Consider the following 27,809-nt stretch of genomic DNA (forward strand, 5'->3'; position numbering starts at 1 on the left):
AAAGGCAACAGCTCCATCAGCACAGCCCCACCTAACACTCAGTTCCAATAAGTTAGTACTTCGATGGAGGGGAGAAAGTCAATAGACTTCCTCCAGAATTACAGACTGCCACCTAGTGAGCACCAAAACCACTTCCTGCAACATTTAGGTGTCTTCTAAGAAGTGAGAGTTGAGGTATAGAAAGGGGTGGAGTTGCACAGAAGTTAAGAGGATGAGTTTGAATAAGTCTGTTCATAATAAGCGGAACTGGGCTTGTTTTTAAAAAAATCACATCAGTTTTTTGAGAGTTACAGGTTGCAGGTTTTTTGGCCTTGCTTTATTTGGAGGTGGCTTATTTGGGCTTTTTTGTAATAGGTAAGAGTCCCTTACTTCTGCGCTGCTGCTGGTGACTGCTTCAGAGCTGGGCACCTGACCAGCAGCTGCTGTTCTCCAACCACCCAGCTTTGAAGGTGCCATCACCAGCAGTGGTGCAGAAGTAAGGGTGGCATGATATGGAGTCAGTCAGTGTTTAATTTATGCCAGGGCTGAGCCCCAGCACATCTTTCATGACAAATTAAGCACTGTCCCCACTTCCCTCCCTTTGAAATGGGTTGGCTTGTTTTGAAAGGCAGTGCCACTTTTTTCTCATGAGACTTGGCACCACATTCAGGAACCTGCTAGGGTTGTTAGTTTTCTTAAACCCACAATTAATTTTAATGAAATCATTTTTCTTTTAAACCAGCCTCACAGGAAGAAGAGGAGGAGCTTCTCTCTTAGTCAGTTCAGTGAATTTCTAAGGAATGTGTCATAAGATTCCAGAGGAAAAAACACAGTTGCTACATACAGGTGGAGTAAATTGAAATGTTCCTGTCACGTGTAAGGACAATTCTAGAAGCAGTCTTTAAAAGATCCTCTTCCCTCCGTCCAGTGTCATCCTAAAACCAAGACTAAGATTACAAAATAATAATTCTTTACATTGATATGAACGTTCATCCATAAATTTCAAGGTATTAAACAAAATTAGCTGTCATCTCCATTTTACAGATGGGGTGACTGAGAATGAGACTGGTGGTGTGACTTGCTCAAGGTCACCTGGTCCTATCCCTTATCCCTTTCCTACAACCACTCACGTGCTTACCTTTATAGTAATGCCAAATGGTCCTCCAGAGACCTCTAAAACATGTAAGGGAGGGAAAGGAATAGCTGCAGTGTTTCACTATGGGTACATGTAATGGTATGGTTATTGCACTGACAAAGGTAGGCAGGCTGTCTTTTCTGTACTGCAATCCATGGCCAGTCTGTTTATTGACCTTAGTGTGATAGTTCATTTTGTGTTTTCACTGTGTTTTCAGAATATGGAAGAGGCCGTATTTTGTTTCACCTTTTCAAATAATCAGTTGGCTCAAAGGGGGATCCTGACTGTGCCTTCCCCCAGCCTGGCCGCCTCCCAAAACTCCTGCATGGCTCGTCCCCATTCTCTGCAGCGTCCTTCTCACCTGCCCCCGCCTTTACTTTTATGACCCGGCAAGGAGCAGCCCGTGTGCACCGTCCCCACGAGGCCATGCCAGGCTGCCCTCGCCACGGTCCCGCGTGGCATTAGCACGTGGGTAACTGGTCGCAGTGCAGCCTGGGCGGGGCCTTCCCTTGTGCCTCGTGCCGTGGAACCGGCCTCCGGCGAGGACAGGAGCGCCTCGTGCAGCCCAAAACGCGCGTCTCCCAGTCCCACTCGCCCGCGGCTCTGGCACAGCGGCAGCAGCGCGACTCCCGCGCCGTGCGTGGAGCGGAGCAGGGGAGGGGAGGGGAGCGGAGCAGGGGAGGAGCAGCTCTCTGCCCTCATGTCCCCGCCGCGCGCGGGCTCGCACGGCTACCCCGGGCCCCGGCCCTCAGACAGTAGCCACGGCGTCACCTAATGCAGAGCAGCGGGCTGGCAGCCGGCAGCGCCGGGACCCCGCCCGTGTGATGCTCGCAGCGCCCCCGCCCGGCTCAGGCCTGAGGCGCGTGTGGCGAACGGGTCCCGGCCCCGAGGCCCACGGGCAGGGCTCGGAGGATCGGGTCCCGCCCCCGCCGCTGAGCCCGGGCGGAGTCTTCTACTACGTTGGGGGCAGGGCTGACTCAGGAGGAGTCTGGACAGTGAGGTCACAGGAGGAGGTGGAGGTGGCGGCAGCAGCCGCCTGGCCTGCGCCCAAGCGGAGCTTAAGAGGTGCGAGCAACATGGAATTTGACTCCCGTGCCGCTCCGTACAGCGCGCGAGTTCGCGCCTGCGCACGGCGGCCTTCTCCCCTCCCTTACCCCCTCCCCGCGTTCCGGTAATGGCGTCCTGCTTGGGCCGGCTGCTGCTGCTATGGTGTCGGCTGCGCCTCCACCAAGTGCCAGGGCTCGGCCAGGGGCGCTGCGCTCCGGGGGGGCCGCGCCTCAGCCAGGCCCGGCTCAGCTCCACGAAGGTCTCCGCGCGGAGGGCCCTTGGCCAGGAGGAGGCAGGTGAGGAGGCTCCTGGGGCGGGACAGGGCCTGGCCTGAGCTGGGGGCGGCCGCACTGGGCCAAGGGGGAGCTCCGGGGCCGGGGTGCCGCTGAGCAAGGACGCGGGAGGCGGCTGGGCGCTGGGGTCAGGCTGGACTTGGCCGCCCTATCTTCTGTGGGCGAGGGGCCTGGCAGTGGCTTCGAGGCCGAGGGGGACTCTGGTGCCCTGGCGGCTGCGAGGCGCCGCCCGCGATCCGTCTTCAGACCGCTCCCCGAGCACCTCGGGTCGCTCTCCGCGCAGGAGTCGGCCTCGAGGGAAGCATTTGCCAGCACTGGGGCTCGGGTGAGGGCCAGGAGGGCCCAGACTCTGCCCGCTTGAGGGGCTGCGGTGGTAGTTTGTGAACAGACTGGGCTGGTTGTAGCCTTGCTCCGAGCTAACGTGGGGATGGAGAGCAGGTGGCTCGCGTCCTGCAGCTGCTACAGGTGCGCCGCAGCTGTCTCTCAGGCTAAGGGGTGCACCTGCCCTGTATGGTGTGGGGGCTGCACTGCCCTGTGAAATGAGATTATGCTCCAGAATTTCATAGATTGCAAGGCCAGAGGGACCACCGTGCTCATTTAGTCTGTGCTTCTGCATAATACAGGCCAAATAACTCCCCCAAATAATTTCTAGAGTATGTGTGTGTGAGGGGATGGGGGACGGGAGGGGTTAAAATCTAATCTAAATTAAAACATTTCCAGGGATGTAGAATCCACCGTGACACTTGGTAAATTGTTCCAATGGTTAAATATGCTCATTGTTAAAAATTTTATGCCTTATTTCCAGTCAACGGACTGCATTCTGGACACCACTATGTTAGAATATGGCAGAACTGTCATTGTCTGCTATATATTAGTACCTAAGATCAAGGGAGAATAGCCTTCCTGTTTTTGTCCAAAAAAAAAAAAAGAAAAAGAAAAGGTGGGAGGGTGGAGAGAGGAGGGAACATGTCCAGGGCAGCTGCAGTACCTAAGTGTCTAGTTTTGAAAAGCATCGTCACTTGCATTACTGTGGTTGTTGGAAATTCCAGTGCTGTGTTTCAGGTTGTGTCTATTCAGAACTTAAACTGTATATGCTTGTATTTAGGTAGCTTTTGCCTTGCGTACCATGCAAGTTAAAAAATCAAAATCTAATGTCTGCAAAACAGAAACAACCTATTTGAAGACATCTTATCTTGACTTTTTCCCCCCTGGATGATCATGTTAAGAAATGAAAGTTTAAAAACTGACATGTATTATTTTCAACTATTTTCAATATCTAGTGGCTAATTTTTTTCAAGATAGACTTTTTTCTCTTTAAAAATAGCTGTTGAAGTTGTGTAAAGCTTTTGTATTTAATTTAAAAAAAAAAAAAAAAAAGACTGAAAAAAGGTCAGTGTGACTCTTCATAATGTTCTGCCCACCTATTCCTATAAAACTGCTCAGGAATTGTTGAAAGTTGAGTTTATGGACTCTTTGGGCATTTCAAAAGAGATAATGTATATGTTAAAAATAAACAAAAGTTCCTACTAGCAATAGCAAGCACCACATAGAATGGACAGTGATCATGTTTGCACAACACATATTAATGGTGAATGTTAAAATTCAGTACAACTTTCTTACTGTGTAAACCTGACAGTTTGTTCAGAAACTCAGCTGCAGTGCTGCAGATAGTGGCAGCTCTTCCCTCCAGCTGTTCTTCAGGTGATGTTAAATAGCACTGTTGCCTGCCATGTCTGTACAACAGACAACATGCAGGGAGCAGCACTCTGTACTCAATGTCAGCTACTGGGGTAACATGACAGAACCTGCAACAGATAAAAGGATAGGAGGGAAAAATAAGTGTAAAGTAGTTGGAAAATGAGAGAGAGAAAATCTAGGGGGAGGGGAGAATAAAAAGCAGAAAACAAAACTGAAAGAAAGACAGAAAAGGGAAAAAGCAAAGATGGGGAGAAGAGAAGTAGTTGAGGCATGTCAGAGAAAGCGAGACGTGACAGCTGCACTAAGATATAATGTATGGTGATGAGGAGGTGGCATGGGTTTCCAGACCCAATTCTGTTGCAGTGTATATAGTTCTATGATCAAGAAAGGATGAGAGACACTGGTCTGAGCTGAAGAATGTGTCACTATCTGATTGTTGTGTATTTGTATCACAGCTGCTCCCAATTGTAAGATGCTTTATGCCTGTTTCAGTTTAAATAGACGTGTTTTACATAGAAAATAGCAAGCCAATCGTAAATGTCAACGTGATAGGTTCACTGTAGAAACACATTTTCTGTGGTATGGGATCTCACTGTTGTTGGTTTCCCCCGTCTCTGACTTCTGTAAAATTGTGCTGAAAAAAGGCACCAGTGCAACTTCTTTGGATTGCACACATGGGAGGGGAAGGAAAAACTAGAGATGAATAAGTAAACAGTAGGGAGGTGAAGAAAAATTGGCGCGAGGGGGAGAACGTCTCTTCTGGGGGTTTGCCCATTATTAACTTTGTTTTTTAAAATTGAGTTCTGTGGGTTCTTTAACATGAAGCTACCAAAATCTGTATAAAACGTACTTTTTTATGCAGAAAATTTTTTTCTCCCCCTCCCACAGATTCTAAAGTCACTGCCCAAAAGAAGACATTTGCTGAGGTGCAAGCAGAAAGGATAGAGCAAGCACAACGGACTGTTTTAATTAACTGTCCAGCCACGATCAGTGAGAAAAAATTTCTCAAATATTTGTCCCATCATGGAAAAATTAACAGTCACTACTTTTATGAAAGCCATGTAAGTACTTGAAGTAATATAAATTAAAATTTTTTGTTAAAAGCTGGATTTGGGCAAAAAGAAATGTCTGGTTTGCAAGAAACTAGTTTTCATGTCTCCCTCAGAAGTTAGGCATCTTTCTTTGACAAATTACTTATATGTATTTAGTTTGTTAAATTTTACAAGATGAAATAAAAATCCTTGATTTATTTAACTACTTCTAAATTTTTCAGTCAAGGTTTGTTTCTTTTAGTTTGAATAGTGACACCCAAAATGAGTTGTAGATGTCACGCTTTCTTAGACTAAAGCTCTATCAATAACTTTCATACTACTCAGTCTGCTTTTTTAACAGTAGAACATACTCATTTATACTCCATTTACTTCCTAAATCTAGCAGTAGTGGAAATAAATATTTTCATTAGTTTGGCTACTTGCTAAATGCAGAAATGTGCTCATTGTATCAAATTGCATACATCTTAAATTCTCTTTTTGACAGCTTCTGAAAGAGTATGACAGGTACTGAAGTGTGAATTAATGTGAAATGTGTAGGCTAAAAATCACATTATATTCAGATAGTTATGAAGACTGTTGCAACAGTAATATCAATGTAATTTTTTATTCCTTGTACCTGTCTATTTTACTATGTCTCTTCACTTTTTATTGCTTTTAGGGTACCTATGCTGTGGTAGAATTTTCTGAAAAAGACAGCATAGCTTCACTGCAGGATGTTACCCGAACTCCAGGCATTGAAGAGGAATGTGCTGTTCCATTTAAATCTAGAATTTTTACTTTAACATTGAAAAACCCATCGACTCAAGCTACTGATCAGACACCAGTTCACTGTCATAAGCAATCCACCATTGTAATTAATGATCTTATTCAGAAGCTTTGTAGTGCTGACAGTGTAAGTCTATGGCTATAGTCCTCTTAAGGTTAAAAAGGAACTTTTTTTATTTTAGTTTTGGATATGGAAATATGTAATTATCTAAAGAGTCTCTTGGGATTTTGCAGGTTAATTCCACTGGTCAGAAATATTTATCTGAGCTATTAGAGGATTACCTTGGATAAATGTATTTCATAAATAGAAATAAATATGGTAAATGGTTACTTTAATGGTTACTAAAATGGTTATTCTGTATGAAAGCAATCTGAATGAGATGGTCTGCTTCTGTTCACGCTTGCAAATCTTTTTTGTTAACATCTGTTTGTATTAAACAGTTGACTTTTCAACAAACTGACATTTTTTTCCCACTGTTCCCACACCTTCACTTTTGATGATTTGAGATTTCTGAGCCCATATCTGAATCTGTCATTACAAACAAGAAAGACTTGACGTTTCTTATATTTCTAAGCTTTAAAAAGTAGAAGAAAAAACTTCTGTGGAAAGAGGTGAAAGGTAGAAGATGAAGAGGGAGATGCATGTTTAAGTAAACTGCTGTGAGAGTAAGGCTGATACCTTGAAGGGTAATATCTTAATAATATGATATATCCTGTTCTAATCTGGCTAAGACAGGAAGATGGAGGACTTGTACAATTTCACTGTAATTTTTTTTTGCGGGGGCCTGTGGGGGAGTGGGAAGACTTAGAAATCTTACAATACACTAATATTTTCATTTTTAAGTCTTCACTTCAGAGTGAATTTTCTTTGATCTGAATTTATTACTCTAAGTAAAGCTCCTATTGAAACTAATAGGAGTGAGGGCTCTTAGAGTGTTACACTATGGGACCAGATTCTCAGGCTGTAAGTGAAATATGCCTCTTATATTCACTTTTTTTTTTTTTTTTTTTTTTAAACTAAAATAATGTATGTAATGATCAAGCCAAAAGTGACTGTTGGATTTAGGATTCCACAGCGGAAAATCATTGAGAGGGGAAATGTTTCCTCTCTAGTAGCAGCAGGATTCCTGATTAAGCATTCTTTACTACCCCATCCCAGGAATGCAGGCAAGCCAATGGAGTTACTCGGGATTTATACTGGTGTAAGAGTGTAAATCCAGACTAACTCCATTGACTTGTGCTGAGTGACTTTGGATTCACAGTGCTGTAACTGAGACTATAATCTTGCCTAATGACTGCCCACGTTGATTCATATAGTGGTGAGCAATGAGTAGGCTCAGAGAGCCCCAACTAGGAAATCCTTACTCATAAGCTAAACAGGACATCACATATAATGTTAATGTCTGAGAGAATTATGGAATACTACTGGTCTTCTCTAGCTGTGGACTTTATCCCTCTACCTTTCTTCACTCTCCTCTTACTTACCTGTGAATTTCATATGTACTCCAGAACTTTGCACAGGTTGTCACAGCACCTTCTTTAGTGCACTACTGCTATCAGTGTAAAGATATCTGTGATACCTTTCAGAGCTAAAGGCGCTCAGTGCAGATGACTGAACAGAAATGGGGGCATGCTCCGGCAGTAGGAAATTGCACCAGTAAAGGACTGGATGGCTTGATAGGATGAAGGGATCAATGGAATGTGTGGAGGTGAGGGGCACATTCCATCTCTTCTTCAAAACTACAAGTCTTTTTTTTTTTTTTTTTTTAATTTAAAATTTGTGTTACCAAATTGCAGCCACACAGGAGAGGTACTCTCGGCTAGAGCTAGATTAATCCCCAGTGATGGGTTGAATAGCTGGGAATTGGGGGATCCAGGAGGTACTTGCAACATTTATGAATACTTTGGTGTCTAATGGAGTAAAAATGCTAGTGTCTTCTTTTTCCTTTGGATTTTACTTTACTGCTCCATAAGGAAAAGTCCTCAATCAATATTTCTAGGTGTATTGATGGTGGTTTCTGAAATGAAGAGAGTAGTGTCTAAAGTTTTAGGCCATTTTAATTTGTAAATGTTTTGTTTACTTGTGTAGGAGTGTAAGTGACATACCATTGACATTCTTTTTAAGGAGTTGAAGAAAGCTTTTGAGTTGATATTAAATTAGGTCAGAGAGGCTGGATGCTAAGCAAATACAAATGAGTTAATGGAACTAACAAATACTTTGATGTTTGTTTTTTGTTAATTAGGTAAGCAGTCAACTGTACACCCTAATGGATGAGTATCAGCTAACAGAGGAGAACATTAAGCTCCGGTTTCTAGCCTGTTCTCTGATTCAAGATATTTCATGTGCGTATTTCCCAGACTGTACAGTGAAGCCATTTGGCTCTTCAGTGAACACCTTTGGCAAATTAGGATGTGATTTAGACATGTTTTTGGACCTGGATGAAATTGGGAAGAACCCTAAAAGAGCGGTAAGCGTAAACTGCATGTCTAACTTGTGAGAATTCTTTCACAGATTTAACCACATAGTGGATATAAATAAAACAGTGGATTTCCGAAAGGTTTTCAAAAGATTTTGAATAAAGTCTCTCACAAGAGTCTGTTAAGAGGATTTGGTGTTTTGGGGTACACAGCTAGAGACCTTTAATGAATTAAGAACTGTGGTATGGAAACAGAGTAAGAATAAACAGAGGTTTTTCTCACCATGGAAGTAGTAAATTTTAGTGTCCCAGTGGTGTTCGTTCTATGGTACAGCAACTTTACTCCATAGTTAATGCTGAGACATTCAGATGCCACAATGACAAGCACCAGGACAAAACCCTTAGAGTTTAGAATAGAAATAGATACTTTAAATCCCCCAGTCCAACTTGCTGAGTGAAGTAATTAATTTGTTTGTTTGCTTAAGGTAAGATACAAAGATTTTTTTCCCCTGGGAATTTGGAGCATACAGGTTTAAAATCCTGTTGATATAAAATTGAGTGTTGAATTTTCCATGTATGTCATAAGTTTCTTGGACACCATATTTTCATCAGTAGTAGGTTTTCAGAACTCCACACTTCATGGACAGATGCAACTCCTTAGGCTTTGGAATATAGGAATTTTAAATTGCTCAGTATTGTTCAGGGAAGAATTTAATCTTAAACATTATGGATGGATCCATACAGAGTAAGAAGGGCTTAGACAAAAAAAATTTTTTTTTGAGTTTCTGTTTGCTACTGTCCTCCAGAGTTACAAACTGAAAGGTGAAAGAAAGGAGAGAGGAGGCAGGTAGAGAAGATGCTGACTGGAACAGGGAAACTTGGGGAGTGGGAGGGGGTAGGCTTGGATCAAGAGGAGAATCTCAGGTGGAAAGATGAGAATCTCAGTTGGAGTCTGAGTCGGTAATCAACTAAGTGACTCTTATGTTCTCTGTTTGTCTAAATGACGACAAACACTTTGGGGGACACTGTGGTCTTGTTTTCCTTGGCCCGTGGCTGAGTGTGTACATTGTGCAAATTCTGTCTCCAATCTTTTCTTTCTGTAAAACTGTGTATTGTAGTGTTTGAAAAATGTCTTTAAACATAAAAAATGTCCTTACAATAATGTTAAGAAGTCTCATTAGTCAAAATGCAATGAAATCATAGAGAAGGAGGAGAATAAGCACAGCCTGCTGCTACACACTTGCTAGGAACTTGTTATGACTAGCTGGAGAGTATTGTTTCAGAAAATTAAGATAATATTTTGGTATAGGATAGTTACAAAAGCCAGAGGTAAAATAGACTGTTTTTTAAAATCAATGCTCTGCATAGATAGGGGAACCTACCTTCCAAGGCTGACACCTTCCATGCTCTCTACATTCCAAGGAAAATAATTAAAAATGTATAGTCCTATTGCACTGACTCTACTATATTCAGTCCAGATCCTATGCCAAGTCAGCCCCACAGTAATGAGGATGGAGTTCAAGTCCACAAACCACCAGCTCCAAGTACACATGGCATAGGATCATTAGAAATCCGAGAATCTTTAAAATCAGCTTTCCAGTGGTCTATAACATTTGCTTCAATCCTTTTTTTCCCATATCAGTTTTTAAAATCATACTACTCTTAATAACCAAGATTATATCTACTTGAATTCCAACATGATTTTAGTTGCTGCTGTTGCAAAAATTACTACAAATAGAAATTGGTGCTTTAAATTTTAAAAGCTTAAAATGGGGCTGTCGTATCATAGTTCTCCTGTCTGTGAAATCTTTTACTGATTATAAGTAATATCTATGATTACTGTAACTGAAAGATTAGAGGAAAATGTTTTTCTCAGTATTTTTCAATGTATGTCTTTGCATTTGACAGTGCTTTGTATGATCAGTTTAATTGTCTCTTGTATAATCATTTTCCCCCTTGTTTTGTGGGTCTTTTACAAAGCAGCAAAAGAGAGAGAAATATTCAAAAAAAAGTTGGAAATTGTGATTGTAAAATCACAAAAAGTTGGCAGGGTGATTCAGGATGTAAGGTGCATTACCTTTTTACTTTAAAATTCATTATTTAAACTTCTTAATTTCAAGTTCCTGGTGTCCCTTTAAACTCCACCTTTTAAAATTTTATGAAGAATTCTAATTCTTGCAATTTGAGATCTGCTGCTAAAAACAAAGTTGAAAAGAATTACATGCTTTCTTTAAAGCAATGCAATTATAATTTGATTTAAGTCCTTTATATAATATTACATTTTAAAAATCCCTTAATATTTCTGCAAAATATCAGTCTCCGTTTTCTCAGGAGATGCAAAGTTTCAATGAAATAAAGTGGAGAAAGTGAAGTCTAATATCTTTTCCACTGGGCTTTTGCTGTTCCTCTCAAATCTGGGGAAAGACACTGCTTATGGACTTTGACAATGCCCCACTGAAATCAATGGGAGTTTTGTCACTGATCCCAGTAGGTGGAGGATGAAACTCTGACTGTAGTAGCATGAAATTCAAATGGCTTTTTGAACCTCACTGATACATGAACCACTGGAAGTACAGTTATCAAGCTGTATTTAAGCTTGGGGAATTCCTGAGAGATTTTTAAAGTTAAAGTTTGATAGCAAAGAAGACTTACAGCAGCAATTTGATTTTGTTGGAAGCAGTGCTTCTAAAAGACTATCCAAATTCTTACATTGTTATGTCATTACATCTCTTAGGTATAAAGTTCCCATTCTGGAAATGGATAAACTAAGTGTGGTTACTAGGTGTCACTGCTTAAGATGTTGTTTAAAAGGGGGAGCACAGTCTGCCTCCCTTTGTTTCCTGCCCCTAACTTTGTAGCTCTTATGGTCCATGGTGCAGCATGTATGAGGGAACTTCTTTATTGTCATCTCCCCAGTATTCTGGAGTGGGTAAAGATGGCAGATTAATCAGCAGAGCTTCTGGGTGTAGGAGCAGGTCACTTGTTTGTCTATAAGACTAGGACTATATCTCCACTTAAACTGCTACAGTGGCAGTGCTGCAGCGGGGCCACTGTAGTGCTTCAGTGCAGACACACTACAATGTCAGTAGTGATTCTCCTTTTGCTGCAGTTTATCCACCTGCCCGATAGACAGAAGCATTTTTCTATCTGCGCCAGGGGTTAGATTGGCTTAACTGTGTTATTCAAGGGTGTGAATTTTTCACATCCCTAAGCAACAGCTGGTTTGGCCTAACTTTTTAGTGTCAACCTGGCTCAGTCTGTCTAATGACCCCTTACTGCAGCCCTCCAGCCTTTCCTTGTGCCCACCTTGTATATATGCTATTATATTTCATTGCCACATGGAAGTATTTGAATGTGTAATTCTTATTTTTCCCAATTCTTGGCATTCACCAGTGACAACTGGGGAAGTTTTTCTGGTACTGGGATTGTATAACCCACTTTACCCCACCAAGTAACTTCATTAGTCAGAACAAATTGAGAAGACACATCTACCATTAAAAATGAATTCAGTGAATGTACTGGAATGTTGGCAATTTGCATTCATAGTCCCTCTAAATATTATTTTAGTCAGTTGAGCTAAACTCTATAACTGTGTTACATAGGTGAATCTTCTATTGAAATCTGGTTCAACCGTTACCCTGGTTTGAGCAAGTTTGAGATGTCTTGCTTTGGATTTTCCTTAGTAAATCAGTTCAACTGCCATCTAGCTTTATAGTGTAATAGCGTGGATTGATTTAAATTAGCAATCAGGAAATCTTCATTTAAATAATCAATTTTAATCTTGTTTTGCATTTGTACTTAATTATTTTTCTAAAGAAAAGTTGATTTCTCATAAATTGGTAACCATTAAAAAGTTGATTTGCAACTAAACATAGCCTTTATATTAAAATTGGTAACCTGGAGGATAGACTGTATCTGCACGTTTATTTAAGCAGCTTAAGCTTTAGTGTACATTTATTCAGTCTTAATTTTTATATTTTGTAGTATGTTAGAAAATAGTGAATTATGCTTTTCTTATTTACTAGTTTAATGTTTTACTTGAGATGTATCCAGCTCTATTTGGAAATTGGAATTAACTGCATAAAACAGTGTTTTTGAATTTTCAGTTAAATAAAACTATTTTAAATGTGCTAGATACATGAGAAAGATAGGTTTTAAATGCAAAAAATATTTTGATAAACGTAACTGATTTATTAAACAAAAAAAGTATCTGTAGTTAGTGAATTGAACTGACTGTTTCTGTTTGCCATGTCCTTCAGGATTCCAGAACTGTAGCTTTCATCTCACACTTAGTTTTTGTTTCTAGATCAGAAGAGGAAAATAAGCTTTCTTAAATATTAATGATCTAGTTATTGAACTGAACTAGTGGAATAAACTGAAATTAGGAAAATATCTTTCTACACCTGCAAGAAGGCTGTCATAAGGTGGTTTCCATGTACTTAGCCGTGATTTCCACAAGTTCAGTGGTTTGACTTTCTTTAAAACATTGGCCACAATCACGTCCTGCCTAATATTTTTTCTAATTTAAATGGCTTTTATAGATTATAGTAGCAGAGATGATCAAAATGTACATAATTTAAATTGAACTCTTATTTAAATTAAAATCAGATTTAAAAAAAAAAATCCATTCATTTTTGTCCACCTTGTATTGTAAAACTAAAGCTACAGGTTATCTTGCTTGTTTTCCCCATACCCACTCTATTGTTTGCTGATGCCATTTAGAGGAGCTCTGCTTCATCAAGATACAACACTGCTTCCTTTGGCGGTGGTGGTATTTTAGTTGGTGGTGTTGGCACAAATTCTCAGTGGGGCTATGAAAGCAATGTTGGTTTTCTCATTGAGCTATTGTCAGATTAGTAGCAACAAGTGAACTTGAAGATAAAAGCAAAGAGTGTTCATATGTAATGATGTGTCAAAAGAAGGACATAGTATGAAACTTTGTCTTCAGTGCATGTAACCATGGGGTAAGTAATAGTCTGCTTGTCAACACATGGTAGCCTGCCCCACTGCTGTTGCAACCACATTGTTTATGTTAGCACATTGCTGTCACACCCCTTGCTTCCACTGGCTGTAACAAGCAAGACTGCTTTCTGAATTTCTAACCTGAGACTCATGATGCTACAACTCACTGTTGCACTATGCTCATGTTTTTGGGGTACTGTTGGACAACTTGTTAGTTCACTCTTTGGGATGTTGGAGGGAATGACCTAGGCCCATGACATTCATTTCCTGGCAGTAACCCATTTGGTGTGGTGGTGCGTTATGTGCCAGCTGAAAGTATGGATCCTCCAATTACCAGGATAAAAAATTACTGTTTTTTATAGAGGCAGTGTTTCTTTTTTGTGTGCCTGCACCAGCTGCTGCCAGGAGACATTGGCAAGGGTTTTAGAGGCTATTTTGAGGCTAGCAAAGACAGACAGTGAATTGCTCTTTCAAAGTAGCATAGCAACAGCAATTCCCCAAGACCATTTGGATGTGGAGGCGCGAACTGAACTGGTATTGTTTGTAATGGCCAATGAGCCCTTTGCAGACCATTGCATTTGGCTTATGAACATGAACATTCACTGGTGGGACAGTCTTGTGATGGAAACATGAGATGAACAGCAGTGGGCCCAGAACTTCCACATGAAGACACATTCATGGAGCTGTGTGAGGACCTTTTCCTGGCAGAGAAACCACATGAGAGAGCCAATAATGGTCCTAAATTGTTTTGCTCTTTGCCTTGTGAAAACTGACAACCTCAGATTGCTACAGATCTGTTGGCAGTCCATTTGGGTTTGGAAAATTTACAGGTAGTGCAGTGGTCATTTGTAAGGGATGGCAATTGTGCTTGCATATTCAAGTCAGGTGGTGAGCACAGTGGAGCTGAATAATGGGGTTGCATGATGCATTTGGGCTTCTGCCTTATAATCAAATGTAGTGTTGCTGCACGCACTAAAGAGAGAGATTCCATTCTCTTCTTTATTGAAATTCATTGATGCTAAAAAGTGTGCATGTCAGCTGTCTTAACTGGGTGAAAGAGTGTGCAGAGACAAATAAGATTAAAACCTTGTCGCTGGTAATGACTGTGCAAATCGCTAGTGTTATCTGTTCTTTCTGGCACATTGGATCACATATAGAGTGAAACTGATACTGCTGATGGTATGTTGGTCCATGGCTCATTGACTGGCTCCCCTAGGAATCATTCTGCAAGTTTTGTAGTGTATGGGAACATAGAGGTGATTCCATGGGACTCAGGTTTGTGGCTTATGACCTTGAATAGTCTCTCAAACGTATCCCTGTGAAATTCCATGTCTTGCTCTGTCATCTCACAATCATGATGAAGATATTCTGAAAGCAGCTGCTTCTTCTTAACTCCATGTGCTTTTCTGACTGCTTGGAGCACTCCTTATGCACCTCTATTATCAAGTCATCCCAGCTTCTCCATCACTTTGCCCATGTATTCAGAATCCTATCACTGACAGAGAGGTCTCCTGGTTGCCAGGCCATCCCTTGATAAGTCTAATACTGGTGCACTTGTTCTTGGCAGACAGAGGATAAAACATTGAATGCCTTTGAATTCATACAATTTTATATTTGGTCTATGCAATTCCTTTTGCACTTTCATTCTGCCATCAAATTTCTGCCTGGAATTATCCCAGGAGAATAAATGGTGAATTAATTTTACCTTCCAACTATCTAAAATAGTTTTGGGAAAAGGAGGGGGGTGGGGGTGCTTTTACTGGAAGACATAGCAGCAGTGGTGAATATATTGCACCCTCTTCAGGCTACTGTATCCTTACAAGATGTAAAGCTTCAGATATCAGAACGGAAGAAAGAACAGTTATTACAGGTATCCGGGATGAGACCCTGCATTTATGCTAAAGAAATCTGTGTCTTGTGACAGATGAACTGATAAATTACTGACAGTGATTTCAGGTTACCATAATGGCAATGGGACGCCCTACCAAGGGGTATTAGAGACCATTCGGAATTTTACTGAGTGAAAAATTCTGTTTTATTACTGTGAAAGATACTGAAGAAAATTGCCATATCTTTGGGAGATCTTACTATATTAAATTTATGTATGATTGTGGGCCAGGCGTTGCATGTAATTCCATGAGGGAGGGTGACCAAAGCTCTTTTAAGAATTATGAAGAGTGGGGAGTGATTAGGCAAATTCACTCAGGATGTAACACCTCCAGAGAGGCACCACCATCTGGAGAAGCTCGTACATACTACCTCAAATTGAATTCTGCAGAGACTAACGGACAAAATAAAGGACTTTTGAATAAATAGTCTGAGTTTAAACTGACTCCTGGCCTTCTTGGTGATTCAGCAAATGGACCCATTTTCTATTTAGAAGGAGGCTTCAACCCATAGGGAAGTGTTGGAAGGGCTGACACCTGCCAGAACCTGAGGTTGGAGTTGAGGTGACCACTGTTGTAGGTACTCTGTTGTTTTTAATGTTTTTCCTGTAATGCTTTCACTTTAAGAATAAATACGCTTGTTTAGAAAGAGCCGTATGATAATTACTCTTATAGAAAGTTTATAGAAAAGAGGAGAAAGTAAAGTGCAGACACTGCGCTGTCTAGGCAGTCTGGCTTGCTGGGAATAACACAGTGTTAGGCAGGGAACTGTGCAGCCTAGAAAAATGCCAGTCAAGAAGCAGAGAGATGCCATCACCTCTCTTGAGAGAAGACCCGCTGGGAACTGGAAGCCTAAAAGTGGATATCTTTGCTGATGCATGGAAGGGAATACATATGCAGTTGCCCTGAACTGCGAGTTACTCTCCAGGAATAGATCAAAATCATATCCGTAATAAACTGGCTGCACTGTGGCAGTGGGTCTGAACATGCAGGTGGTTTGGGATAACAGTGAGTGCCTTTGAATACAATTTTGTGGCAGTTTACATTTTGGGCAGGGTATGCTGAACCTTTACCCAAACCTTTACACTTTTTAATATTGTTTTTTCATTTTTTAAAAAAAAGCTGCATTCATCCATTGTAAATTTCCAGTTTGCATTTTTTTCCTTTGCCTATGTACCATTTTGAATAGCAAGATTGGAAGAGGGGGATGCGGTGGAAGGTATTCAGGCATAATGGTGCTGCATCCACCCTTAACTGAAGCCAAGGATAGTTCTTATAGGCTAAGAGCCACCCAGTTATTTTGCAATATCGTGCATAATAGCAAAGAAGAGAGCCTCCATTTTACTGGCCTGAAATACTGAGGCATGGTCTACACTACGAACTTAGGTCGATGGAACCCTCCTACGTCAACCTAATAATGTATTTGTCTACACTAGCAGATCCCTTCCACCGACCTAACTCACCTGTAATGTGTGGCTTGACAAAGCCCTGGCTGGGATGATATAGTTGGAGTTGGTCCTGCTTTGAGCCAGGGGTTGGACTAGATGACCTCCAGAGGTCCCTTCAAACCCTAATCTTCTATGATTTTATGATATCTCGATTTGTTATGGGTGCCTCAGCTGCATGTATTCACTTTGTTGACCTCATAGTAGCAACACTCATTAAAAGCTGCCTTACAGTGTGCCCTATACCTTGGTGTGTGGTGGCAGTCCTATGGCAGGAATGTGGATATGTGAAGGCATACTATATTAAGGGAAAAAACAGGTTAAGTGCAAGGGTTAGTAGCATGCAGTGAAGACAAGGCTTAGAATTTTTTTTAAATAGGCTACAACAGTTATTTCACAGGTGTAGAGAAAATTTTATTACTGTGTAACCTAAATAAGAAAACAATTAGCAGACATAAGGACACGTTATAGGAAAATGCACATCTGGCTTGGTTAGAATTCTGCTATAGAGAATTATTCTGACTCTATAAAATAAATGGAAGATTAGCTTTCTTTTCTGAGACAGTGAATTTAAGAGTTTTAAAGATGATGTGCTGCATTATGAAGTAATGTTTAACTGGTGTGCTGAAACTTCGGGATTTTCCAAAAGCTAAAAGGAAATGTTCTTTAACAAAGAATCTCATTAATGTGGTTGGTACAAGCTAACGAACACCTTGGTAAAAGGGAGGAAATAACATGTTTTGTGGTTTGATTGCACTTCTTGTTTCTTGTTTTTTTATTAAATTAGGTCACTAAACAGTGTGCTGCTTGTTGACCTCTTACTTTTTCAGTCATGTAAACACTATCTTGGAAACTACTGTACTACTTATTGTATATAATAGTGAGGTTACAGCATCCATACACCTATCTAAGCAATTGAATTTCTGATTTCCCAGTTGTTGTTACATTCTTTTCAGATTAAGAGAGGCAAACATACAGTAATTTATTAAAATATTTTCTTTGAGTTTTACAAACTACTTCTGATGTGTATTTTAAAATCTTTAATCATGAATCATTCTTTGCAAGTGATTCTAGTTGCCTTTCAAAAGTTTCCTGAATCTTACCTCATTTTCAGAACTGGTAATTTACCTTAATCTTTTTTGTGTTAGAAAACAGGTCAATTTTATATGGAATATCAGATGAAGAGAGTACCTTCTGAAAGAATAGCAACGCAGAAAATCCTTTCTGTGATTGGTGATTGCATTGACAACTTTGGCGCTGGCACTATGGGTGTGCAAAAGATACTCAATGCTCGCTGTCCATTAGTGAGATTTTCCCATCAACCAACGGGATTCCAGTGTGATCTGACAACTAACAATAGGTAATTATATGGTAATAGCATTTTAAAAATGTAAATAGAACAATAGGTATGCTGGAAAGCTATAAAGAAAGTTATTTATATGTTTCTGTATGTGCGTGTCTGTTTATCAAACAAATACATTTTGAGAAGTTTATTCCTTGTCTACGTGAGCACATGAGCCTAAAGTAGGAAATACATTTGACAACTTTTTTCTTAAATACATTTGGTGACTAATTTTGAGGAACAGACTTTTTTAACTTAGCAGTAAAAATACAGATCATAAATACTTTTTCTAGAACTAGAGACATGAAAACTTGTCAATACAAATATATAAGGATACAAAACAATACAATAAAATGGATATGAAATTGAGAACATACAGGGTTTTCATTAACTTTTTTGATTCTCTCTTGCTTTCAGGACTAGACAATTGTAGAATACCAATGTTAATTTATATTTCTTTAGTTGCCTTTCAGTGATCAGGCTTCAGGATATACAAAGTTGTCTTTTTCTGGACTGAACCCAGACAAACACAGAATTAGTTTGTTAGCCTAGCATTAAAGGTATATTGCCGGCTAAGCAGTGCAAACAGGCAATAGTTTTTAAGAGAAGAATTGAGATTTGGTGTTACTGTACTTGCTGCTTTTCACGATGGTGCCCAAGAGGGGGCGCAGATTTCTTAAAAATAGCCCTTTGTCCTGCCACTTCTCTTCCTAGGTTTGCTTTCATTTTTTAGTTACATATACCAAATAGCCACATTAATGCAACTGAGGCATGTAAATGTTTTGTTTTTATTGGTTGGGAAAGAAATCTGTCTTAGAGTTGTGTGTAATATCATTACATTTGTATCTAAACATTTAATCTAAAAACATTATCTAAACTTTTCCATGTGTGCTAGTGAACAGAAAGTTTTAAATAATTATAGACTTCAGAGAAGGATTCTTTCAGTATGACTTTAGTGCAGACTTTGATTACTAACAACATAATTCACTTATGGTAGTTGCTGTTAAATCCTTGACTGAAGTGTCTGGATACACCCAACATGATTTCTAATGATCATATTAAGAATCTTGAACTCCAGATCCTTTGAAAGTAATTATTCCTCTGCTTCTGAACATATTACATATGCAGCAACAATGAGAAATGCTATATGATTTACCTTTAGCTATCATGTTGCAGAATTTTTCCAGTCCTCTGAGAGATTTTCCTTAGTTTGTACTTTAAAAATAAAAAAAGATTCTTTGCACTCTATTATTGCGGCAATTCAGTTAGCCACAGAATTCAATGTTTGTTTCATAAAAATTAGTAGATTTTACTACAGAATTGAGATCTGGTGTGCTGTAGAAGACACTGGGGCAAGCTGAGTTATGCCTGTAATTAGTTTTGGTGTTCCTCCTCTTTACTTTTCTGATTTTTCCTGAAACTGTTGCATCATCTGCAGTAATTACTTGTGATACCTTGTAATTAGTGATAAAAGTGATTATACAAGAGAGGAAGAGGAGAACAACAAAGCAAGGAACTAAATTTAAACTCTGATTATGGGCCAAAATGTAATTATACTATATGGGCAGTATTGTTGTAGAATCAGATGAGATTGTCTTCTCTTGGTAACCGCAAGACTTACTCAGTGTTCTTTACAGTGAAAGAAGTCTAATAAAAAACAGTATGCTCACTATTTGTATTACTGTAGCTAATAATTTCTTGGAAGCTTCTAATGGAAATCTGTTCCTTTACCATTTCCCTGCTGTCCAGGGCACACTTGTTTATTTTAGTTACATTTCTTGTAAGTTGTGAGCTGCTGTTCTCTTTTATTCTTGTAAAGGTACACCCCGAATCCCATAAAAACACAGGAATACATCCAGTGAAGATGAAACGTTTGGAGAACATAGCTGCCAAATTTTAGCAAATCTTTACTGAGTGTATGCAAAAAGATTTTTCAAAAGCTTATAACTTTGTCCAAATTTGGATGATATTTCATGAGAACAGGAAAAAGCCCATCCTTGACACAAAGCAAACCGCTTGCCAAATTTCAAGTCCCAGCTCCAAAGCCTGGAGGCACTAGATCTTCTTAGTGAAATGTAAACTTTAACATAGGCAAAACGTGTTTTTCCCTAGTCATGTTCCTGGAAATGGCTTGAACCATTTTTGCTGAAACTTTCTCAAAAAATGTATCCTAAAGCATACACCTGGCATGGAAAATTTCTGCCTGTTAGTTTGGCAAGTTATAAGCAACTGAAAACAGGGTCTTAAAAATTGCCTACTACTGTAGTTTTTGTCGCTTAAAAATGATAATGCAGTGAAAGACTTAAGTCAGAGTTAAACATGTACCTTCCTTGCCCCTCCAGTTCTCAAAAAATTCTACTTGTGGACACCCATGTGGAAAAGGGAGAATGTGTTAACTGAAGTGTACTTGTAGACTGATCTGTTTTTAGAACATGATTATAATTCCCCTTCCTTTTTTAACTGCACATAACCCTAGAGAAAAATTCCTTTGAATTTTTTATATCTTGTGCTCAGCTCAGAAGTGAAAATTTTTAAAAAGTTTGAACAAAATTAGTTTAGCTGTGAGTACTCAGTGTATATTTATTGAAATTTTGACATGCCAAAGAGATGTCTACATTGCATTGTAAACCTGAGTCTGTGGGACCTGGGCTTCTGGCCTGTTTCTCTAAGCTGGCCCTTGAGTATCCACAGTGCATTGTAAACTTGGGCTTAGTCCTGCTGAGAACCGAGTCCAACAATTGTAACACACCCATATTGTGCTGTGCAGACCTTCTGAGTTGGGTCTACAGCTTAAGCTGCAGCCACAATGCAGAATGACAGGGTGTGGGTGACTCTGTCTCTGACCCACTCCTCTAGTGGCGCCTTAGATCCGAGGTCGTAGAACGCAGGTCCTTAAGTGCTTGCTAACCCAAGTGAGGCAGATTTGGGTGTGGATGGTAGGTGGGCTTGGGCTCAAATCTGAGTCACAGTTTGGGTTAGTGTGCAGTGGATATATATACCCAAATGAGGCTGTGGAACAAGCTAAGATTGAAAAATGTGGTTCAGTAGTTTTGCTCATAAAAAACTGCTTTATTTTTATTTGTGCATATACAGAGGGAGGAGGAATTGTCTTCACTTTTGCTTGTTCTTAAGTAGCATAGAACATTGGGGACAGTGTAAAGCACTTCAGCACAGTCCAGATTTTAAAAGAAAAATGACTTTTCTACTCCCAAAATCTGACACAGACTTGAGGAGATTTATGTTGTCATTTTGAGGTAGTGCAGCATGATTGAGAGATGTGTGTGCAGTGGTGGGAGCCAGTAACTCCTGAGTTACATGTCTGTCCCTGAAACTTGTGGTATTAATACTTCGGTTTTTAAAAAACTTTGGGCTGTTACAAACATGGGGATGTTTCACTTTAAATTCATAATTTGAAAACTGTTGAACTGACTTTCTTCAGAGATGGCTTGTTTTGTAGATCTATATTAGAAAGACGTACAGCCACTGCATTAATTACTGCAGTGGCTGATGTCCACACTATCCTCCTTGGATTGATGGAGTGCATCCTCACCAGGAGCACTTCCACTGACCTATGTGGTGCAGTGTGGGGAACTGAGAGCCTGGGCTCTCAACTCTGCTGGGAGCTCCCTGCCAGGAGCCCGGTTACCTCACAGGCTCCCGGGCCCCTGGTAGTCTGCCCCCACTCCTACTGCCCCCTGCCTAGAGCAGGGGAAGCCACTTGGGGTTTCTTCCCAGCCGCTCAGCTGTCTAGCAGAGTACAGGTTTGCTGGGATCCACTGGAGTCATTAAATTGACAAGAATGACTGACAGCCAACCAACAGCTGATGTGAAAAATATAGTGTCTACACTGACACTGTGTCACCCTAACTACACCAATATAAGCCCTACACCTCTCATGGAGGTTGTTTTATTACGTTGGCATAGCAGGGAAGTTACATCGGTGGGAGGAGCATTTCAGTATGTACATCTCCACTATTTTGTCGACAAAACTCTGCAGTGTAAACCAGCACTGAGATCTTTAGATTTTACTTGATTTTTTTGCATTGTATTGTAACTCTTTGTATTTAAGGTTATCTAAGATATTCCAGTTTATATTTGATTTTCTATTAAATAGTTTGACAGATATCTTATTTTAAGATTCTTAGAAGCATAAGAGTCTAACTAAAGTCTTCACTTTCAAAATTAATTCTGCATTTCTTGATTTTTTGGAGTGCTTTATTTCTCCATTGTAATGTTGCATTTATTTTTTATGGACATTTTACACAAGGCAAATTCCACTCCTAAAGCATATTGATCGTATTTCTCTTTCACTGAACTTATGTCTTGAATTATAGGACCATCCGGAACCTCATCCTAAACATTTTCAGATGTTTTCTCTTACTCTTGTGTCATGTGCAACAATGTGACCAAAAGGTCGTCCGTCTTTCTTTATAATTGTTGTGTCTTAGAGCAGCATGAGTTATGGTTACATTTGACAGTTCGTGATTCTCTTTAATATTTACAATTTGTGCCTTGGACTTTTGTCTCACAGAGTTGCCTTGAGAAGTTCAGAACTCCTTTATATCTATGGTAGCCTTGACTCACGTGTGAGAGCTCTTGTGTTCAGTGTACGGTGCTGGGCCCGTGCACATGGCATCACAAGTAGCATTCCTGGTCCCTGGATTACAAACTTCTCTCTAACAATGATGGTCTTGTTTTTCCTTCAAAAGAGAACACCACCTATCATTCCAACACTAGACCATCTTAAGGATCAGGCAGGTAAGAGCATCTCTGTTTTTGAGTAGGACTGAACTAGCTCTCATGTATTTTCTCTCCACTCTGGTTTCATTGAGTTGTTTGTGAATCTCAGTCACTTTTTATGTTCCAAAATAATCTTGCATGTTGCAAATGCCATATTTGTGAGAACATTGTCATTGAATGTTGTTACTGAATAACTTTGTTGCAAGGAGAATGTTTTGGAGAATTAGACACTTTTATTTAAAAAGGCAAAATAAGTCAATTTTCCAGTCACAATATTAAATTCCATTTACAACATTTATTTGATACTAAAGTGTTCATTTAATTCCAGTAGAAGAGCTGCAGTACTCATAAAGCAGCTTTATTTTAACTAGCTCAGAAAGTGGGCCTGTTCTGTGCATCAAGCAATTAAAATCAGCCTTTTCTTGAAAGTCCAGGTTGTTTCTTCTGATTTGCTGATCATCTATTCCTCAATAAATGAACCATAAACTGCCATGTAGTATAACCTTTTTCCTGTCATTTGATACAATAAACATCCTTTATAGTCATCAGCGTTGACCTCAATATCAAACTTTTAAAGAAATTAAAAGCAAAAGATATATTTCTGACTGACGATGAGTTGACTTTTACTGAGGAGGTCTCAGTGCCTAGCAAATAATTCTCACAATGTCTCTGTCAGATAGCTTTTACTCATTGTATAGATGGGTAAATGGATTAGGTTTTGCCTAAGGTCAAAGAGGATGTGCCAGTGAAAAAGTGAGGAATACAAGAGTCCTGACTCACCAGTCATCTGGAGAGCCCTGCAAATCCATGGATATCTGCTCTATATCCACGGGTGTATTGTTCACCATATTTGTGGGTCATGGATCAGATGCAGATCCAAACTTTGTAAATATTCAGGGCTCTAGTCATATGTTCTAACGTTTAGACATGTTCCCTCATAGGCTTTGAAGTAGAGAATAAAGGCTAAGAAGCATGCTGAATTGTAGTAGTTTTGAAGTAAAAACAATTTTAAAAGTTTTAAAAATCAGTTACCAACAAGCTTTATTCTTAATTCCCTGTGAAGTTTTGAATGTGGAATTACCACACTCGCAATTGAATAGATATCTTGAAATGTTACAAGAAAAACCCCAATGTAAGTATCTGAGAGGAAGAATACTGATCATGCAACCCTTACTTGTATCAGTAACTCCACTGATTTGTGGTGATGCCTGCCATAAGTAAGGCCTTCTTTTGTAAGTGTCTTAGTGGCTGATTTTCAAAGGAACAAATAGGAGCCATACATTTCACTTACCCATTTGTACTTTGAAAATCTCCTGTTTAGTCCTAAGCATTCTCCCTCCCTCTCCCACAAATTTAAACTATTTAAATCTTTAACTAATTTAATTGTAGACCTCACATGAGAAATCACATTAAAAATAGCTGTAGTAGTTTACCTTTTGTGTCCACTTGCACTGATTTAAGGTACAGCTTTCTTCTTTGAAGAGGATGTTTGAGTTATGCTTAATAAATATGGTGGACTTCTTTTTACTGTGTATCAGATTTAAATTCATTGTCATTTCAGGTGCAGAAGATAAGCACATAGTCAATGGTCATGACTGTACATTTGCTAGCAATTTGAACAAAATTAAGCCTACAGAAAATACAGAAACATTAGGTAAGTAAATCTTTATTCAGTGTTTTTCTTCCATTTCTATGAGAACCATATCCCTTTCCTTATTTTACCTTTTTACTTTCAGATGTGCTGCTGAATGACTTCTTTGAATATTTTGGGAATTTTGCTTTCAATAAGAACTCTATAAATATTCGAAAGGTAAATTCATTTTAAACTCTTCCCAGTGTTATTTAACTGTCACAGTTCCCCAGCTACTATATGAGAGAGGTACAAATATGCATGTAGTAGTTAGTGGGAGAAGTGGATAACTACCTAATGTACATTTCTTCATAATCATAAAAGAGTAATTTCTTAGGATCATAAAGAAATAGTATCATTCAGTAAACATTTTATTTTACAATTGTGTGGCACATTTTACAGTTGCAGAAATTACACATAGAATGCCTGTTAACTGACTTTATCCAGAAAACTAATTTAAAACTGACAGCCATATTCACAAAGAAAACTAAATTCTGCAGAACAAAGCAAAACTACTTACTGTCTACTTCATGATAGTGCTGCAGCACTAATTATTTGTAGTATTATAAAGCTCTAACTATAGGCCAATAAAGCTTCTCAGTTGAATGCTTTGTTACATGAGAGGTGTTATTGTTCAGTAATAGCCACTTTCATTGTTCCACTTTTGTGGGTGGAGAGCTGGGTTTTTTTAACACTTGGACTGCACAACACAATGCAACATTTTTTTTGGTCTTCATACAAACTGTGTATCCCAAAAGGCTTGCAGTGTTAAATAACTGTGATCTGGGTTGGAAACTGAGTGGTTAGACCCCAGCCATGCTACAACTTTTAACTGAATTTGAAACTAGTTACTGGCATGGCTGTTCACCATGGTTTGTGTCCATACACAAACTTAGTAACTGTGACAATTAACTGTGTTTTGTGTGTGCCTAGAGAGCTATTCTGGCACATGAATTTCTTCATGTAATTTATACAGTACATATGTTTGCAATGTTTACAGGACTCCCTAACCATGTTTAGGTAACTGGCTTACCAGTTCATATTTTACTAGCTCTTTGTGGGATAGGACATCCCAGAGTATATTGTCCCATGTGCTGCTATGTATACCTTTTGGGCACTCAATTTCCTGCTCAAGCACTATGGATACCTATTCAGATTCTCGCAGAAAACACTGACACAAACACCGTTAGGTATCATGTATGTGTGGATTTATCACTTGGTTGACATGGCCGAAAAGTTACTTTGCAGACACAACCTGAGCACGGTAACCTCTGACTAATTATGATAACCCTTTATTATAATTTGTATAAATCTAAATAAATAAGATGACCATGCTCCTAACTGCTTATCTAGATCGCATTTAAAAGTTGTTCTGTGGCGTGGGCCTTCAGCTCTTCTATTGTTGCTTTCTGTTACATATATAAGGATTCTCTTGCCTCTTTCTTTCAAATAAGAGATAATTTATTTGCTGTTTACATGTTTCAAAGATCTATTACCTATGTATAACAGAGTAAAACAGACAGGAAAGGGTTAAAGGCCTACCTTCCTGTCACATGGACCAGCAAGAGGTTTAAAAGAAGGGTGTGTCCTCCTCAGTCCTGAGAGCCAAGCAAGAAGCCTGTGAGTACTGCAGGCCATGGTAGGCAGGAGAATTGCTTGGTTTTGGTGTTAACCAATAAATTGTGCCCTGAGGCAAGTACCTGAAACAGACTCTGGCATGGCATTGGTCCCTTCCTCAGTTATTGAGTGAGCCTTCCAGCTTACACCATGGTTTTCAGCAGTTGGTGTTGCCCAAACAGCTCACGAGCACTTTATAATAGTGAAAAGGCAGTTAAGGGAATACCAATAAATATATAAAAACACACTTCAGTGTCGACAACATGCTCAGCACTATAGAAAGTGCAGACCTTGTTGTGAAGAGCTTCAAATACAAGAGAGAGACATGCAAAAGACAGGATGCACTGGGGGAAATCCAGAAGAGGAAATAACTTACCACTTTAAAAAAAATTAAATCTTAGTGGACATTGTGAAAGAAGGGAGTGTTTTGGAGGGAGTTTTGTAGCTATGTTGGCTTAGCAAATGGGGCTATAGCAGTCAGTCCATGCGTGAGGGAAAGCATGGGAGAAGGTATTCATTCCATGCATAAAGGACAGGATGGTACCAATGCTTGCATTACTGGTGTAGAAAAGGGAATAGGAGAACTGCATAAGAGACAAAGTCTGAGATGTAGAGGTGCACATTTCCTCGAAGGAGATGAGGCATTTAAATGTATCATGGTTAGCAAGAAGTAGCCATTGAAAGGATACAAAGATTGGGAAGATTGACAGGCTACGTGGTGAGATTGACAGGATAATTAAGTTGATGAACATCTACTTTCCTTTTTATGGAAGAAATTCCTTATCGGGTCAAAGCACTTTTGCAATCAGGTAATAGTAATTAATATTGCTGTAATAACTTAGCAGAACTGTTCTATTTGCTGTGTGTATAATACACATGTAAAACATTTCTCTTTCCTGTCTTTAAAATATCTGCAGGGAAAGGAGCAAAATAAGCCTGAGCTTTCTCCTCTCTACATTCAGAACCCTTTTGAACAGGCCCTTAATATCAGCAAGAATGTTAATCAAATCCAGCTGGAGAGATTTGTAACTTTGGCCAGAGAGTGTTCCTGGATTTTACAGCAGGAAGATAAAGGTCATTCTTCGTTGAGTGATAGACAGCCCTGGGGACTGGCAGCCCTACTGCTACCATCTGTAGCACAAAACAGAGTCAAGGGCAAGAAGAGAAAGGGGGGAGTAGCAAGTGAACAAATCAAAAGCGTGTTGGACTCTTTGAGGATTAATAATGCAAACAGTTTGGTGAACAATGGTGCTAAAGTCCCTGTCCCCAGTCAAGCACGATAGCTGCTACTCTGTCTTGAGAATTGCTTTGTGGTAAATAAATGGAAGAACATTAGTATCTACATGAGGTGAGATGGAGAAAATTACCTCCTACTTCCACTGTCCTAAAACTTGTGCAGGTCCATTTAGTTCTTCTGGGCATTATCTCCTCCAAAACCCTCCTCACTCTTTTACATGACCTATGGATGAAGAGTATCCAGACATAAGTTTTCATAGATACCTTCTTGGAAGTAGCCTTATGCTGGGTACAGCTCAGAAGGCAAGACAGAATGGGTCTGGGGAAAGGACATCCGGAATAGTGTCAGCTAATGGACAAACAGTGCTAAGCAAAGGAAGTACCAGAAGCATCTGCATTCCAATGAAACCATGGCTTAAAAGATGATGCAATGCTAGCACACATTTCACCATGTTAATGCACTCGAAACCATTTTAAAGCAAAGTACTTGTACCTGTTTTGTAATCATTTTCCACACATGTAAATGGTGCAAGATATAATAAACAGAATGGAACTTGTTAGTATA

At 39.7% G+C, this 27,809-nt stretch overlaps 1 protein-coding gene across 2 annotated transcripts; it reads left to right on the forward strand.

Moving 5' to 3' along the window:
- The first annotated feature begins 759 nt into the window (after positions 1 to 759).
- MTPAP (mitochondrial poly(A) polymerase) lies at positions 760 to 27,809 on the forward strand. Of its 2 annotated transcripts, none has more exons than XM_067542565.1 (9): positions 760 to 825; positions 5,041 to 5,213; positions 5,863 to 6,096; positions 8,213 to 8,437; positions 17,828 to 18,039; positions 22,553 to 22,779; positions 24,323 to 24,415; positions 24,498 to 24,571; positions 26,926 to 27,809. In XM_067542565.1, exons 1-9 carry the CDS (start codon positions 780 to 782, stop codon positions 27,289 to 27,291), a joined length of 1,650 nt encoding a protein of 549 aa, XP_067398666.1. In that variant the 5' UTR covers positions 760 to 779; the 3' UTR covers positions 27,292 to 27,809. The 2 variants fall into 2 exon arrangements, with proteins under 2 accessions (XP_067398666.1, XP_067398665.1); XM_067542564.1 differs by lacking the exon at positions 760 to 825 and adding an exon at positions 2,189 to 2,457.

This window comes from Emydura macquarii, unplaced genomic scaffold (genome assembly GCF_026122565.2).
Source record: "Emydura macquarii macquarii isolate MOO-44397 ecotype Brisbane River unplaced genomic scaffold, CSIRO-AGI_Emac_v2 contig_719, whole genome shotgun sequence".
NCBI classification, from domain to species: domain Eukaryota; kingdom Metazoa; phylum Chordata; order Testudines; family Chelidae; genus Emydura; species Emydura macquarii.